This window comes from Bidens hawaiensis, unplaced genomic scaffold, assembly GCF_021521415.1.
Source record: "Bidens hawaiensis isolate Kalapana, Puna unplaced genomic scaffold, B.hawaiensis_p1.1 tig00061670_1, whole genome shotgun sequence".
NCBI classification, from domain to species: Eukaryota; Viridiplantae; Streptophyta; class Magnoliopsida; order Asterales; family Asteraceae; genus Bidens; species Bidens hawaiensis.
In genome coordinates, this window is record NW_027501098.1 from 62,046 (window position 1) to 76,784 (window position 14,739).

Here is a 14,739-nt window from a genome sequence, read left to right on the forward strand (position 1 = left end):
AGTCATTGTGTAGTATATAGGAGTAGAGGTGCACAAACCGGTTTAAAACTCAAAACCGGTTTGGGTTAAAACATGTTTGGTTTGGTCAACAAAAGTCAAAACCGGTTTATGATCGGTTTCGGTTCGGGTTAAAACCGGTTTCTTATCATGATACGATCGTTTTCGGTTCGGGTTTTGATCGGTTTCGGTTCAGGTTTTGACTAGTTTTTGCCCGATTTCGGTACGGTTAACCGGTTTTGGTGGAGAAAATTACAGGCCGGTTCCGAACCTACGGTTTCAATCGGTTCCAAACCGGTTTCTACATAATCGGTTTCAGTTCGGTTCGGTTTCAGTTCATTTTCGGGTTGGTTCGGTTAACCGGTTTATTGCCCACCTCTATACAGGAGTATTGACTTCACTCCTATGTTGCTTTATGATTTTTGAGGTTATAGTTCATCTTTTACATGTTACGTCAAGGTACCAAAGCGTAAATGTTAGTGGACATATACTAGTAGATTGGTGGAGGGTTAATTAGGCTATGGCGGACTACGTTTAGTGTTTATAAATGAATAGACAAAAAATGTCCTTTTTTTTTGCCAGTTGGGTTGCGATGCGGTCACTGTATCGCATTTAGACGTGGAAATTCGTTTCTATGGTGCTTTATGATTTTCGGGTTTATGATCGGTCTTTTACATGATTATATCGTCAATCACCGGCTCACCGCCACCCAAAATCAATTTCATTCTTGACAAAAGTATAGAAAACATCCTTTACATAATTGAATGTTTCATCATTTATCTTTAAAAGTCACGTTTAACAACCTTTATTTTTATTTTTTTGTAATAAAATACGTTCTTAGAAACTTTAATCACTATTATGAAAATGACAATTTTACCTTACCATAATTGGTAATAGTCGGTAATTTTTACAATTGTTTTTCTTTTTGATTTTTTTTTCTCTTTTACATTTATTTTCATTTATTCTTATCAACGTTTTTTAATTATAAATCATTTAAAAACTAATTCATTAGTTATTATTTTGTAAGTATGATTTTGAAGAAAGACTTTTTAGAAATTAGGAACTTAAAAGTTTAAACCACCAAATTTATCGTGTTTTCTTGATCATGAATTCAAAAAGTGGGCGTGTTAAAGTGTCTTAATTAGATGTATATCCAACCAAACATATTGGGCAGAAAATTGAGTTAAACAATCTGATTGACTCTTCTCATTATGCATGGACAAATATACAGTTGGCCATCATGTTAATGCTTGCTAGGTCAAAAACTTGTAGAACGTGCAACCAAGACTAGAAACCTCAAGCTGAACAAAATATTCCCTCTTCGGTTATTTCTGATCAAAAACGAAGAACAATCCAAACGGCTAATCACCATTAGAGACGAGCTCAAGAAAGTACAAAATAACACAAAGCAGTAAGATTATGAGTAAATTACAAAACAGTCCCAGGCTATGTTCCAGAAAGCAAATAACAAGTTTTTTCATAATCAAGAAACATGATTTGATCAAACGATACGCTCCAACTCCCTCGCATAGCTAAGAGTCTGATTGATGAGCTGGAGAGATGGAATCTCCTTGCATGATGCCGCTGATTCTTTCGCCTTGTTGAAGACTAACCATCCATTCTTTACCTCCCACTCTGGATGCTCCTGTTCAGCATTTTATATTAGTATTAATATTAATATTTATAATTATGATAATTGTCATATTATAAATTATTTTGATAATTGGTACCTCTTTGATGTATTCGAAAAGTTCTTTGTCTGAGGAAAGCAACAGCATTTGGCGAGCATCTTCAACCTTAAGTGAGTCATACGCCTTCTCACTACACCCTGCAATTTCATCCCTGCAAATGAAGTCATACATAACAATTAACAACCAACATCTATAATTACAGTTTTAGTGTTGAAATTGCAGATTGAATGATTCTTACCTGACTGTTCTTGCCAAGAGATCCATGAAATAAACATAAGTTTCATGGGGGACAGTTTGTCTAGCTGTCAATACACGGTTGTAAGCGCCTTCCATGAATGATTGTTCAAGCTCCACCGCGTGTTTGATACAAAGATTCTCTAGAGCATTTGATGAAAGCAATTCTAATTCGGTGTGAAACTCAGCAATTCGGTTTTGTACCAGAAGTCTCAAAAGATTAAGACCCAAAATTGGGTACTCCTGAGGGGATTGTGGAAGACGGTTACTGTTCCAACAAAAGAAAGATTAAATACATCACCAATAATTTCAATGGAAACCAATTAATCAAAGCAATAGATATGTAAATGAACCAAAAATTTAGTGAACTGTTCATGAACCGTTCAGCATAAAGTTTGTTTATATACGTTTAGTTAATAAATGATGAACATAAACACAACGTTCATCTATGTTCGTGAACGTTGTTCGTTAATTTAGGCTTGTTTATATGTGTTCATTCGTTTGTGTTCATTTAAATATTTATTTAACTTATTTACTCCTAATGTTAATTTGAAATCAATTTGACAATTCATTCTTAGAATCGTTTGTTTAGTTTTAAAGCGTTTGATATAATAATGATTGTATTTTAAACATCAATTTGAAATTCACGTTTAATTTTAACTTGTTGGTTTATGTTTGTTTATTTATGACTGTTTGCATTTGTTTGTGTCCGTTCATGTTTGTGAACCGTTCGTTTAGAACATTAACGGACCAACACAAACGAAAACGAACACCTTCAGTTTCTTAATGAAGGAACAAAAACAAGAAAACTCGTATGTTTTAAGTGTCCATGTTTGTTCAGTTTGTTTACAGGCCTACATAGCAATGAATTTTACCCAACATCTGTGTAGTATGGTTTCAGCTGAAAGAAATCTCTCTCAAATGCATCCTGATCTTCCATCTTTACACTAAGCACCACAGCATGCTCGTATATATCCCCTGTAATTATCAACAAATATAGACTTTATTATGAGCTGAAAAAGGAGCATGGAGAGTGCAAGTAAACAAATTTTTATATTGATCATTCATATTGTAAACAACTGAATATAAAAAAATAATAATAATAAACGATAGTGAATACTTACTTGCTAGAGTTAACTCTTGAACTGCATTAGGAGTTTCAGCAAACAATGGTGGGAGGCTCTTAAACTCAATCAACAAGATCTACACGATAAGAAATCATAATTTAGTTTACAAATGGTTGATAAAACAATGTTATTACTGTTGAGTTAAACATGATATAACGAAGTGAAATTTAGTCACTATCCTTTCTTGGCCACTGGATGGCATACAAAAACCAATCTTGAACACATGTAATCAACATACTAACCTACACAATATACTGTTTCCCAACTTAATTACCAGTTATATTTCTTAAGATGTAAGTTTTGGTGAAAAAATTGTTGAGCCAAACTCTTGTATTTAAAGTTGAGCTAGCAGATGAAAATGCTATTCATTCAATCAGTCATAACTTGGGACCTACAAAAACTCACAATCTTGATCAAAAGCCGAAAAATTCTAGCAAGTCCTATCAGTGTTAACCACCAGTGTCTGAACCGGTTTGGTCAGCCTTTTCTACTGCACTGTTTTTGTTCATTGATGGTATCAAACCAAAGTATGAAATATCTGTACGTGTATTCTAATTTGTTTTAGTAGATTCTTTGGTACTCTAGAGGCTTAAGAAGTGTCTCAAAGCATATTATCACAAAGGCCTCATACTCTTAGTTTATTATTGTCCAATTGTTGATTAACAGCCCTAACATCAACAGTTGTGTCCAACTAAGCAGTTAATGCGGGATATCTATAGGTTATCGCAGTGAGATATCGGTAATTTTAACATCATGTAAAATTCATATATATAGCAATTTAACACTAACAATTCAGTATAGTCGCCTACCATTAACAAATTAACCTTTTGCAAATTGTAAAACACTAACAATCGTATCAAGTAAGAATTGATTAAGACTTACAATAAATGAACACTAAAAGTTGATAGTTAAGACTTAAAACACTTATATCAGGAATATCGGTGATATATCGGTCAAATATTAGTCCAATATCGTTGATATTAGGGAAAATTCCCAAAATAAGTATTTATGAAAACAAATTTCTAGTTTTAGGTACCATTTGCAAGAAATTCCAGAAATAGGTATTATAAACTAATCGTGACGAGTAGTTTGTAGAACCAATTAGAACTTGCCACGTGCCCTTAAACTTACCATAACGAGCATGTTCGCTAATATTTACTCGTCACGACTAAATAAGTTTCATGCCTCATAATTTACACCCACGAGTAATTAATAAGTCCTTTAGTCGCGACGAGTAAATTATAAGATTAAACTAGTCGCGAAGAGTAGATTATAAGATTAAACTAGTCGCAACGAGTTAACTACTAATAAACTACTCGTGTAAGGAATGTAAACCGGGAAAACTAGTCGTCGCGACTAAAGGACTTATGAATTACTCGTGGGCGTTGATTACGAGGCATGAAACTTATTTAGTCGTGATGAGTAAATGATTAGTGAACGTGCTCATTACGGTTAGTTTAAGGGCACGTGGCAAGTTCTAATTGGTTTCTACAAACTACTCGTCACGACTAATTTATAATACCTATTTCTGGAATTTCTTCCAAATGATACCTAAAACTAGAAATTTGTTTTCATAAATGCTTATTTTGGGAATTTTCCCTTGATATTATCGGTACCGATATTCTGACTTATATATCGGTGATATATCAATTGCATAGGTGTCGAATTGCATATGTTATCACATGAAGTGCCTATTCTTAGGGTATTATCGCCCAATATAAGTATCTGCGTTTCAAAGTTTTCTTTCATTGTAATCCGTAACAACAAACTAATTCAATTAATGCAATTATTACTCTGCTTTTTAGGTCAAATTGGATCTCAAATGTGGATTTACCAGCTAAAAAAGTTCAATAGAGACTAATCAAACTGTGATTTCAAATAAACGCATATATAATATAAGGAAGCGTAAAATTAGGGTTTGTGATGAATCACCTTGAGCTGAGAGACAAGCCTGGAACAAGTATCGAAATCATTGCGAACCAAGGCAGCTTTCAATCGCTCAAACACCTGTGAGACCTCGGTAAGCTTCGGATCCATAGCCATCTTCTGGTTTCCTTCTTTCCAAGAAACCTATTCTATTCTCACTGCCCCTCTTTGTAATTTCGGATCTTATACACACCCCACCCGAATGGAAACTTGGGCTTTACGAAGCCTCCCTCCTTTTGTATTTGGGCTTTTTTCCACTTTTTAAATGTCACATAACATTTATTATTATTATTATTATTATTAAAAATGTTTGATAATGCCCCGAACTTGGATCGGATCGAATTTCGGACAGGTTCCTAAAAATTTCAAATCCGAACAATTCGAACACCCATACACATGCGGGCTTTAGCCCTTTAGGCATATGCATGTAAAGAACGTGGGACAGGTTGTTTGTGTGTTTATTTATTTATTTTTATTAATTTCCAACCAATCATATCTAGCCAATGTCATTTTATACATAAAACGTCGATAGAGCCCCACAACACATGTTTAGAATCCCTTCTTTCATGCTTTCATGGCAACGTATAACACTTTTTTCATCTTAAAGCTTCTGTAGACACCCCCCCCCCCCCCCAACCACCACCACACACACACACAAGCACCCTTAAACAAGCACACTTTAATTTTGATAAATAGGCAAAGTGCAAAGAATTTTAGTTGAGGATGGTCGATGTTTTTTTATTGAAACGGTAGATTTTATTAAACCCAAAGGCAATCGGGGCCCAAAGCGAGCAACATTGGAAGCCCAACGAAAAATAAAGTACAAATAACAAAATTACAAGGAAAATAAAAATTAGAACGAAAAGAGAGCCACAACCGGCAATCTTCCTTAATCTCTTGAACACTCTATGTATACAGGTCTAAAGTACAAATAACAAAATTACAAGGAAAAAAAAATTAGAACGAAAAGAGAGCCACAACCGGCAATCTTCCTTAATCTCTTAAAACACTATGTATACAGGTCTTTCGATTGCTGATCAGCTCATCGTTTCTCCACTTCCAAAAGTTTCAAAGTGTAGTCAAGAACACGGCACCTATCGCCTTCTTCATATCAGCATAGTTCCCCATATGTCACCAAAACCAAAGATGTGTCGAATAGACTAGACGCGAAAGATTCAGAATCTTTACACGGTACATGAAAAATAGATGATTAGCCGGTTACTGCTTGATGGTAAAATTTCTTTTAAACCACTTTGTTTCTATATTTCTATATTACAGGCCAAGTTATTTCAGCATCATTGCAACACCTTGATACCAACTTATAGCATTAGAAGGTAACAAAACCATGATCCACATAATCATCAGCATTTCCAGTTCCACACTGGATCGCACTAACGACGACGAAGATTGAAGGTGTGATCAAGAAATGAGCAACATAATGTTATGGTGGTAATTTGCAGTAAAAAGATTGCCATCTGCTCATGTTTCATGAAAACTTCACGTATGTATAAAACGCAAAAAATGTCCTTTGAACACTAATCAATCACAAACAGAAAATCGAATGAATCCCGGAAATAGAATAAAAAGTAAATATTTAAAAAATATTACACCACCTATTTACTTTGTATTAAAGATTTCATCACCAGGTTTCTTGCCAGCTATTGACCCAACATGTCTCTACAAGTTGATTCTTTCTCCAGAATTCCTAGCTGAGACGCGTGCATCTGCGGTTCTTAATTCGTGTTTTCTTTTGCTGCGTGAACTGTGTCTTGATCTGGGGGTCCGGGTTTTTGTTGCACGCTTCTCGGTGGTCTCTTGGGTGGTGGTGATCACTTTTTGGGTGTTGGATGGGAGTTCAGGGGGGACATCAGGCCATGGTGTTCGCTTTGCTGGAACTGTCATTTCTAATGGAGGATCGATTATCCATCTGCATCAGAGAAAGGAACCAACTCTAAGCTAAAATGAGTCGAGTAAAATATACACCAAAGAGTTCCAATAGGAAAATATTAAATCATCATTGTGACAATACTGTATACATAAACATGCATATTTATATGTAAATATGAAGTTATGAACATACAATCATACATAAATGACTCAGATTGCATACATTGTAAATTCTATAGTTATCAATGCCGACACACATAATGAACCAAGCTGTTATATATTCCCAAAATCCAAAAATGTTCATGTTACAAAAGACCACCTTACCCCAACCACACTTCATCAAACAAGTGAACAACCACCTAAAATGAACAAAAATATAACCTTGAAGCAATGATGGTCAGTTTTGATCATGACTGTCCTACTCTATAGGGACTAGGAGTAAAATAAACCGATTATTAGGATATCTCAAGAATTTAAGATCACTAATATATCCCTCTTCTTAATCCACATGTTATCAAAAATAATACCAAAAATAAACATAACTATTGAAACAAATACTTTACCATTTATTTTGAAGCTTGTTGACAAATAAAATACACAACATATTCCTACAACTGATTAAAAAAAAAGTTATGTTAAATTTTCACTAGCTAAACAAGGGGAAAAGACCAACATAGTTTCTGGTTTTTTCCTCACAAAAGTCACTCAGCAACTGTTACCACATTAACGTCCTACAAACTACAATTGAACAAAATTGTGAATATTTTTTAAAACAACTTGAAACCGGTACATCCAAATTGTTTTAAAAAACTAGGATACAAAAAATTATACACTCCACATGATAAAAAAAAAGATTTACACATTAGTCAAACAACCAGATGTATCAGTTCAAAGTTGTTATAAAATAAGAATCATAACTTTATACAAATTTAACATGTAAATGTGCAAAAATTTGTTGAGGGAGTTTGTGAGAAAAAACAGAAAGCATGTTGATCTTTTATAAAATTTACCCTTTAACAATATATAATTTTGGTCAAATTATTCTTTAATTCCTAAAAATTTTAAATTATAACGGCCCGAAAACTATATCCAGCAACATGTTCTAACTTCTATTACAGCTAATCAATTCTTATTTTAACCTCACAATTTCAAAACACACATCCAAACACCACGTTAGAAACTTGACCGTTGTCATAACTTTTCAAACATATATTACTATAAAGCCGATCTATGCAATTGGCCAATCGTACCTGTAAAGAAGATGGTTGTAGTGAAAGTAATGTTTATTACTTGAAGGTGTATCTAATACATAAGCCACTACACCTATATATACACAACTAAACCCTAGCTAACAGCCCATAAAAGGCCCATGGGCTCTATCTAACCAAATGGGCTAAAACCCTAACTAAATACAATTAACACTCCTCCTCAAATTGGAGCATAGATGTTAATCATGCCCAACTTGTTACAAATAAAATCTATCTGAGCTTTCCGGAGCGGTTTAGTTAGAATGTCTGCTAGCTGAAAATTTGTCTTCACATGAACTGGTTGAATGGAAGGAGGATCAATTTGTGTGCCTACTACCCGATCTCTGATAAGGTGGCAGTCGACCTCAATATGTTTTGTCCTCTCATGAAATACTTGATTCTTGGCTATGTGAATAACTGACTGATTATCACAGTATAGCCTCATCAAGTCATTAGAAACAACCCCGAGCTCTCTGAGAAGACGACGAACCCATGTCATCTCTGATGTTACATCTGCCATGGCTCTATATTCTGATTCGGCACTCGACCGGGAGACCGTGTGTTGCTTCTTACTCTTCCATGATACAAGGTTTCCCCCAACAAACACACAATATCCGGTGGTAGATCGTCGAGAAATTGGACAACCTGCCCAATCTGCATCTGAGAACCCTGATATTCGACCATCTCCTTCTTCCGTGAAGGCACCTACACGACAATGACCCTGATCAGAGTATAATATGCCCAAGCCAGGTGAGGTCTTAAGATATCTTAAGACACGAAGGGCAGCATCCCAGTGACCGGTGTATGGTGTAGCCATAAATTGGCTCAGAACACTGACAGTAAAGGAGATATCCGGTCGTGTGACGGTTAAATAATTAAGTTTACCAACCAGCCGTCTGTATCGCTCGGGATCTTTCATTGGATCTCCTTCCTTTGGGAGGAGTTTCTTTGTAGGAAGCATTGGTGTATCAACAGGTTTACAACCCAGTAAGCCACATTCAGTTAACATATCAAGAACATACTTTCGTTGGGAGAGAAGTATTCCTTGTGGAGAGCGGGATACTTCTATGCCAAGGAAATACCTCAGTCGACCTAAGTCGCTTACCTGAAACTGAGACTGAAGAAACTGCTTGAGTTCGGAAATCCCGACCTCGTTATCACCTGTGATTATAATGTCATCCACATAAACAACTACGATAATCCTCTTCCCTTTCTGGTGTCTAAAGAAGACAGAGTGATCGTAGGCACTCCGCGTCATCCCAAACTGTCCCATAACACTAGAGAATCGACCAAACCATGCTCTGGGAGACTGTTTAAGACCATATAGAGAACGACGTAGTCTACAAACTTTCGAGGCCTCCTCCTCAACGACGAACCCTGGGGGCTGCTCCATATATACCTCCTCCTCAAGAACACCATTAAGAAAGGCGTTCTTGACATCAAGCTGGTGGAGCGGCCAATGATTAATGGCAGCAAGAGCGATGCAAATACGGACAGATGGCATTTTAGCAACCGGAGAGAAAGTTTCATCGTAATCAATGCCATATGCCTGAGAATACCCTTTTGCAACCAACCGAGCCTTTAAGCGGTGTAGGGAGCCATCCGGGTGTAGTTTAACCGTAAACACCCAACGACAACCAACAATACGCTTCCCTTTAGGAAGTGTTTCAAGATCCCATGTATGATTGGACTTTAGAGCCCCGATTTCATCTTCCATAGCCTGTCTCCATCCTGGGTGAGCGAGAGCGCTCGTCACATTTTTGGGAATCGGGTAGGAATCAAGGATAGTGGTGTACGCATGAGATTCAGGAGATAGGTGGGTGTAGGCAACATAGTCCTGAATTGAGTAACGAGTACATGTCCGGGGTTCCTTGCGAAAGGAAATAGGTATATCGGGAAGTGGGGCACCAGGAGGATCATAAACAGGTGTGTCAGAGGTTGGTGGATCGGGTAACGATGTAGTAGTGAGAGGTGTGGATTGCTCAGATGTAGGCGGAGTATCGGAGGGTATTTCGGGGTCGTGGCCAGGTTGTGAATCAAGAGTCGCTGATGTTTGACCCCTACCCCGCCTAGCATATGTGAAAAGCAGTGGCGGAGATTCTGTCGGTGGGTCAGAATCAGTAGAGATTGGATCGGTAAAAGGAATTGACACAGGAATGGTGGGGATGAAGGGAGATGTGGGTATATCTAGGTCGGGAAACGGGTCAGAAACAGGAGTGGAACACTCGGGAAAGTAAGGAGACTCGTGAAAAGTGACATCGGCACTGGTAAAGTATCGGTGAAGTGATGGGCTATAGCATCGATACCCTTTTTGAACCCGTGAGTAACCAAGAAAGACACAACGAATGGCTCGAGGATCAAGTTTGATGGTTTTTGGACTATGGTCATGAACATAGGCGACACAACCAAATACTTTAGGTGCGAGAGGAAATGGATCATCGTTGGGAAATAGTATAGAAAACGGTGTTTTACCATGAAGAACGGTTGAGGGCATGCGGTTAATCAGATATGTGGCAGTGAGAACGGCATCTCCCCAAAAACGATGAGGAACACGTGATTGGATCATGATTGTGCGAGCAACATCCAATATGTGACGATTTTTGCGTTCGGACACACCATTTTGTTGAGATGTATAAGCACACGATGATTCATGAATAATGCCGTTGGTTTTTAAGTATGAAGAAAAGTCGGTGGAAAAATATTCTTTAGCATTATCAGATCGTAAAGTTTTAATGGTGGTGTTAAATTGGTTTTGAACATAAGCATTAAATTCTCGAAATATGGAAAATACCTCACTACGAGATTTCAATAACTAAACCCAAGTAGTGCGAGAATAGTCATCAATAAAGGTAATAAAATATTCAAAACCCAACGTAGATTTGATAGGGCAAGGACCCCACACATCAGAATGCAACAGTTCAAAACAAGAACTGACTCGATTGGGCACCCTAGGGGGATAGGGACGCCTGGTATGTTTACAAAGTTGACACGACTCACAATGAAAATTAAAAGACGAAAGTGGTAAATCTGGTCGCATTTGCCTCAGAACTGCTGTAGAGGGATGACCTAACCGACAGTGAGCCTCCCTGACAGCGGAATCACATAAGTTTGCTACAGGATGCGAAAACGGGGATATACGATAGAGACCTCCTGATTCAAAACCAGTACCAATTACCCGATTTGTTCCTAGTTCATGAAAAACGCAGTGAGTTGGGTAAAAGGTCACAGAACAGTTGTTTTGTTTGGTAATCTGACTCACTGAACAAGACTGGTAGGAAATTTAGGAACAAATAGGATAGAAGACAGTTTTAGGTTTTCCGAGTTACTGATGGATCCTATGCCGAGAACGGGACATGAAGATCCATCGGCAAGACGTACTGGTGCATGGGAAACATTTTGAAGACTAGAAAAAATACCCCGATTCCCAGTCATGTGATGTGTGGCTCTAGAATCAATCACCCATGATAAGTCAAGGCTAGAAGGTTTACCTGAATGTGCCGAGCTGGTTTGAGGATGAGGCAACTGGGAGGTAAGAAACCGTTGAATAAGATCATGCTCCTCTTTAGTAAATGTATACATGTATGTATTTTCGCCCATAGTGATACACGAAACTGAAAATTGACTGTGAACAGTAACAAGTGCGGGTGGAGGGCAGGAACAGTTACTCGTCGTGAACAGTTAATCCCGGCAGCGAACAGTAACTTTCCGGCAGCGAACAGTAATTCCGGCAGTGAACAGTGTTTTTTTCCCGGAGTTTTTTCCGACGTGAACAGCGTTTCCGGCGATGAACAGTACCGATGAACAGTGATTTCGCGCGAACAGTGCTCGTCAGTGAACAGTAGTTTCCCGGCAGTGAACAGTGTTTTCCCGGCGTGAACAGTGTTTCCGGTGATGAACAGTACCGGTGAACAGTGCTCGCGTGAACAGTGCTCGGACAGAACAACAAGGCAGGAGCTTGTTTCAGATCTGAAGGCTGCTGGTGACGGCTGGTCAGACTCAGGTTCGGGTCAGATCGCGGCTAGGGTTTGGATCGAGAGCCATAGCTCTGATACCATGTAAAGAAGATGGTTGTAGTAAAAGTAATGTTTATTACTTGAAGGTGTATCTAATACATAAGCCACTACACCTATATATACACAACTAAACCCTAGCTAACAGCCCATAAAAGGCCCATGGGCTCTATCTAACCAAATGGGCTAAAACCCTAACTAAATACAATTAACAGTACCCTATACAAACAATAATTCACAAATCAACACAACTTTGTTGGCAAGCTTACTTGTAACATGATGCATATATAGCAGTGATAACCATTTAATGCAAAGGTAACTAAATACTAGAAAGATGACTAACCCTGAAGGAAACTTGCTATCCGCACGAGCCTCAGCTCGAAGCCACCAAACCATCACCTTCTTCCCACACCGACCTAGCGGTTCCACCATAGAAGAATCTTTAACCAAAGAAAGAGGACTCTCAATATCATCCTCATCATCCAAATCTTTAATCCAATCAGGCCTAAATTCCGCTTCCTTCCATACCGACCTTGAGTTCATCGCAAACCCTGACCATTCCAACTTCCTTGGCAACACAACCGCCATATCACCAATATAATTTGCACTCTTGCCTCTGTATACATCAGAGTTGAACACGTGCCATCCAGTTAACCGATCAGACGAGTTACAAGCCGGACCTTGAACCGGCAAGAGTGATTTCTTCTCATCTTCTTCATCCGTCATCTTACGATCATGATCATGATCATGAACCGCAAACGGATCTTCATCAGAATGACTCGAATGAGCAAGAATCCCAACCGAAACCGCACCAATCCATTCCACATTCTGGATCTCATCAAATAACTCCAAACTATGCATATTACTATCATCCGCAAACATCACTATCCCATCCATCTTCTCCTCTCTCACAACCCTAAATCACGAAAAATTAAAGTCAACCCGTAATCAAAACCGATCATAACTTCATAAATTACATAAATTTCATAAATTCCAAAAGTAAAACCTCAAAGCTTGCAATCTCATTTCAGCTTCCAACTTATGTCTCGCATCCCAAAAGATCGGCATCTTCTTCTTGAACCCGATATGCTCGACCCGAACCTTCGATTTCGCCAACAACGCACCCGTCTCATTCGTGACGCCACCGGCTTCCACAACAATCCACACCACATCATAGGGCAAATTCATCAAAGTATGCATCAACCCAGTTAAATGCAGAGCTTGAAACGTGCGAACATAAGTCGGAGTAACCGCAATCACGGTTTTCGGGGTTTTAATCCCGTACTGAACCTTCTGTTCGCGTTGAACCGCTTCAATTATCTTATGAGCTTTCATAACCTCCACCGGATCCGGATGCGGCCACGACCGGATCCGGATCCCGTGCCGACCCACCACCACTCTACTCGTAATATTATTATTAATATTAGTATTTGGTGTAAAGGTACGGAGAGAAGTGGTAAACGACAGCGTTTCGGATATATCGGCACCACTTCCAAACGACGTCGTAGTGGAGTAGAGATTATTAATCGAAGAAGCTGAAAATAATAAGTAGAATACAAGACGAGAGAATCTAAACCCAAGAACCAGACTAACTAAACAGCATAAACAATAGAGGATTACCCAGAAGACACTTGACGGAGACTTAACGGCGTTAGCTCCGTCCATGGAGGAATCTAACGGCGATTTCCGGGTTCGGTTAGCGTAGCTCTGGTGTAAGGCCAGCAGTTTCATTGTTGAAGAAGTTGAGGTGGGTTTGGAGTATTAGAGTTGGATTGGGGTGGTGGGTGGCGGTAGGTTGAACTAACCGGAGAATGAGGTGTTAAATCGGATTGATGAATGCTTTGGATTTAAGGATGAATTTGATTGGGGGTTTGAATTTGGGTCATTTTCGTTGCAGGTGAAATGAGAATCTTATTTTATTACATCTTTTGAAGATGATGGTGAGGATGACGATGAGTTGGAGTGAGTGAATTGTAATTACACTCTACCGCCTTCTAACTTGTTTTTGTTGTCTTTTTCATAAATTAATCGTTTAAACGGGATTTTGTAAATTTGATATCTTTTTATGTAATTAATTGAAGGGGGTGTTTGGTTCGCAGAATGTTTTGGAATTGGAATTGGAATCTAGTGAATTCCTTTAAAATTCCGTAACTTGTTAGGTTAGAAGTTTGCCTAACTTGGAATGAAAAAGTGCCTAAAAGACAAAAGTGCCCATTCCAAAATCCAAATAACCATAATCAGGTCTCCTCTCTGAAGCCGTCCAACCGTCACCACCAGCGACCGCCGTCAACCACCACTCTCTCTATCTCTCTCATATCATACTTCAATATTTCCCTTTATCTTCTCTCATATCATAAGTTACTAGGTTCTGAAAAACCTAGCTCTAAAATATGTGGTTCATCCACCATTAGAAGATACGAGCTTCAGTCACCAATCTCCGACCACCACCGGCAATCCAAATTGATGAAGAAAAAACAGGGGTTGCAGTGCTTCAGATCTGGCTGGAAAAAAACGTAAGTGGTGGTGGCCAGTGTTTTAAGGCACATCTGACAAAATGAAGGGTGTCGCGTGCTAGTCAAGCAAATTTATTGCCGAAAAATTGTGGTTCGGATGTCGTCAG

General features: G+C 38.4%; 2 protein-coding genes across 2 annotated transcripts; both read right to left on the reverse strand.

Annotated features, from left to right (window-relative positions):
- Nucleotides 1-1,483: 1,483 nt before the first annotated feature.
- Nucleotides 1,484-5,086, reverse strand: LOC143603454 (26S proteasome non-ATPase regulatory subunit 8 homolog A-like). The gene is made up of 6 exons (XM_077080237.1): nucleotides 4,982-5,086; nucleotides 3,047-3,125; nucleotides 2,798-2,900; nucleotides 1,927-2,190; nucleotides 1,728-1,839; nucleotides 1,484-1,642 (listed from the first exon to the last, which is right to left on the reverse strand). Exons 1-6 carry the CDS (start codon nucleotides 5,084-5,086, stop codon nucleotides 1,499-1,501), a joined length of 807 nt encoding a protein of 268 aa, XP_076936352.1. The 3' UTR covers nucleotides 1,484-1,498.
- A 1,488-nt stretch (nucleotides 5,087-6,574) lies between these two features.
- On the reverse strand, nucleotides 6,575-13,850 carry LOC143603455 (beta-1,4-xylosyltransferase IRX14-like). The gene is made up of 3 exons (XM_077080238.1): nucleotides 13,126-13,850; nucleotides 12,463-13,035; nucleotides 6,575-6,902 (listed from the first exon to the last, which is right to left on the reverse strand). The coding sequence occupies exons 1-3, from the start codon at nucleotides 13,848-13,850 to the stop codon at nucleotides 6,653-6,655; spliced, it is 1,548 nt and encodes a 515-aa protein (XP_076936353.1). The 3' UTR covers nucleotides 6,575-6,652.
- Nucleotides 13,851-14,739: the final 889 nt, after the last annotated feature.

Bases quoted from the DNA above. Each gene is read 5' to 3' on its own strand.
- LOC143603454 (XM_077080237.1), bottom strand. From the start codon at position 5,086: ATGGATCCGAAGCTTACCGAGGTCTCACAGGTGTTTGAGCGATTGAAA. The intron at 3,126-4,981 runs GTGATTCATCAC...CTTATCGTGTAG, and splicing joins GGCTTGTCTCTCAGCTCAAG to ATCTTGTTGATTGAGTTTAA. The intron at 1,840-1,926 runs GTAAGAATCATT...CTTCATTTGCAG, and splicing joins CTCTTGGCAAGAACAGTCAG to GGATGAAATTGCAGGGTGTA.
- LOC143603455 (XM_077080238.1), bottom strand. From the start codon at position 13,850: ATGAAACTGCTGGCCTTACACCAGAGCTACGCTAACCGAACCCGGAAA. The intron at 13,036-13,125 runs GTTTTACTTTTG...TTCGTGATTTAG, and splicing joins ATGAGATTGCAAGCTTTGAG to GGTTGTGAGAGAGGAGAAGA. The intron at 6,903-12,462 runs GTTAGTCATCTT...TCTCTGATGCAG, and splicing joins GATAGCAAGTTTCCTTCAGG to ATGGATAATCGATCCTCCAT.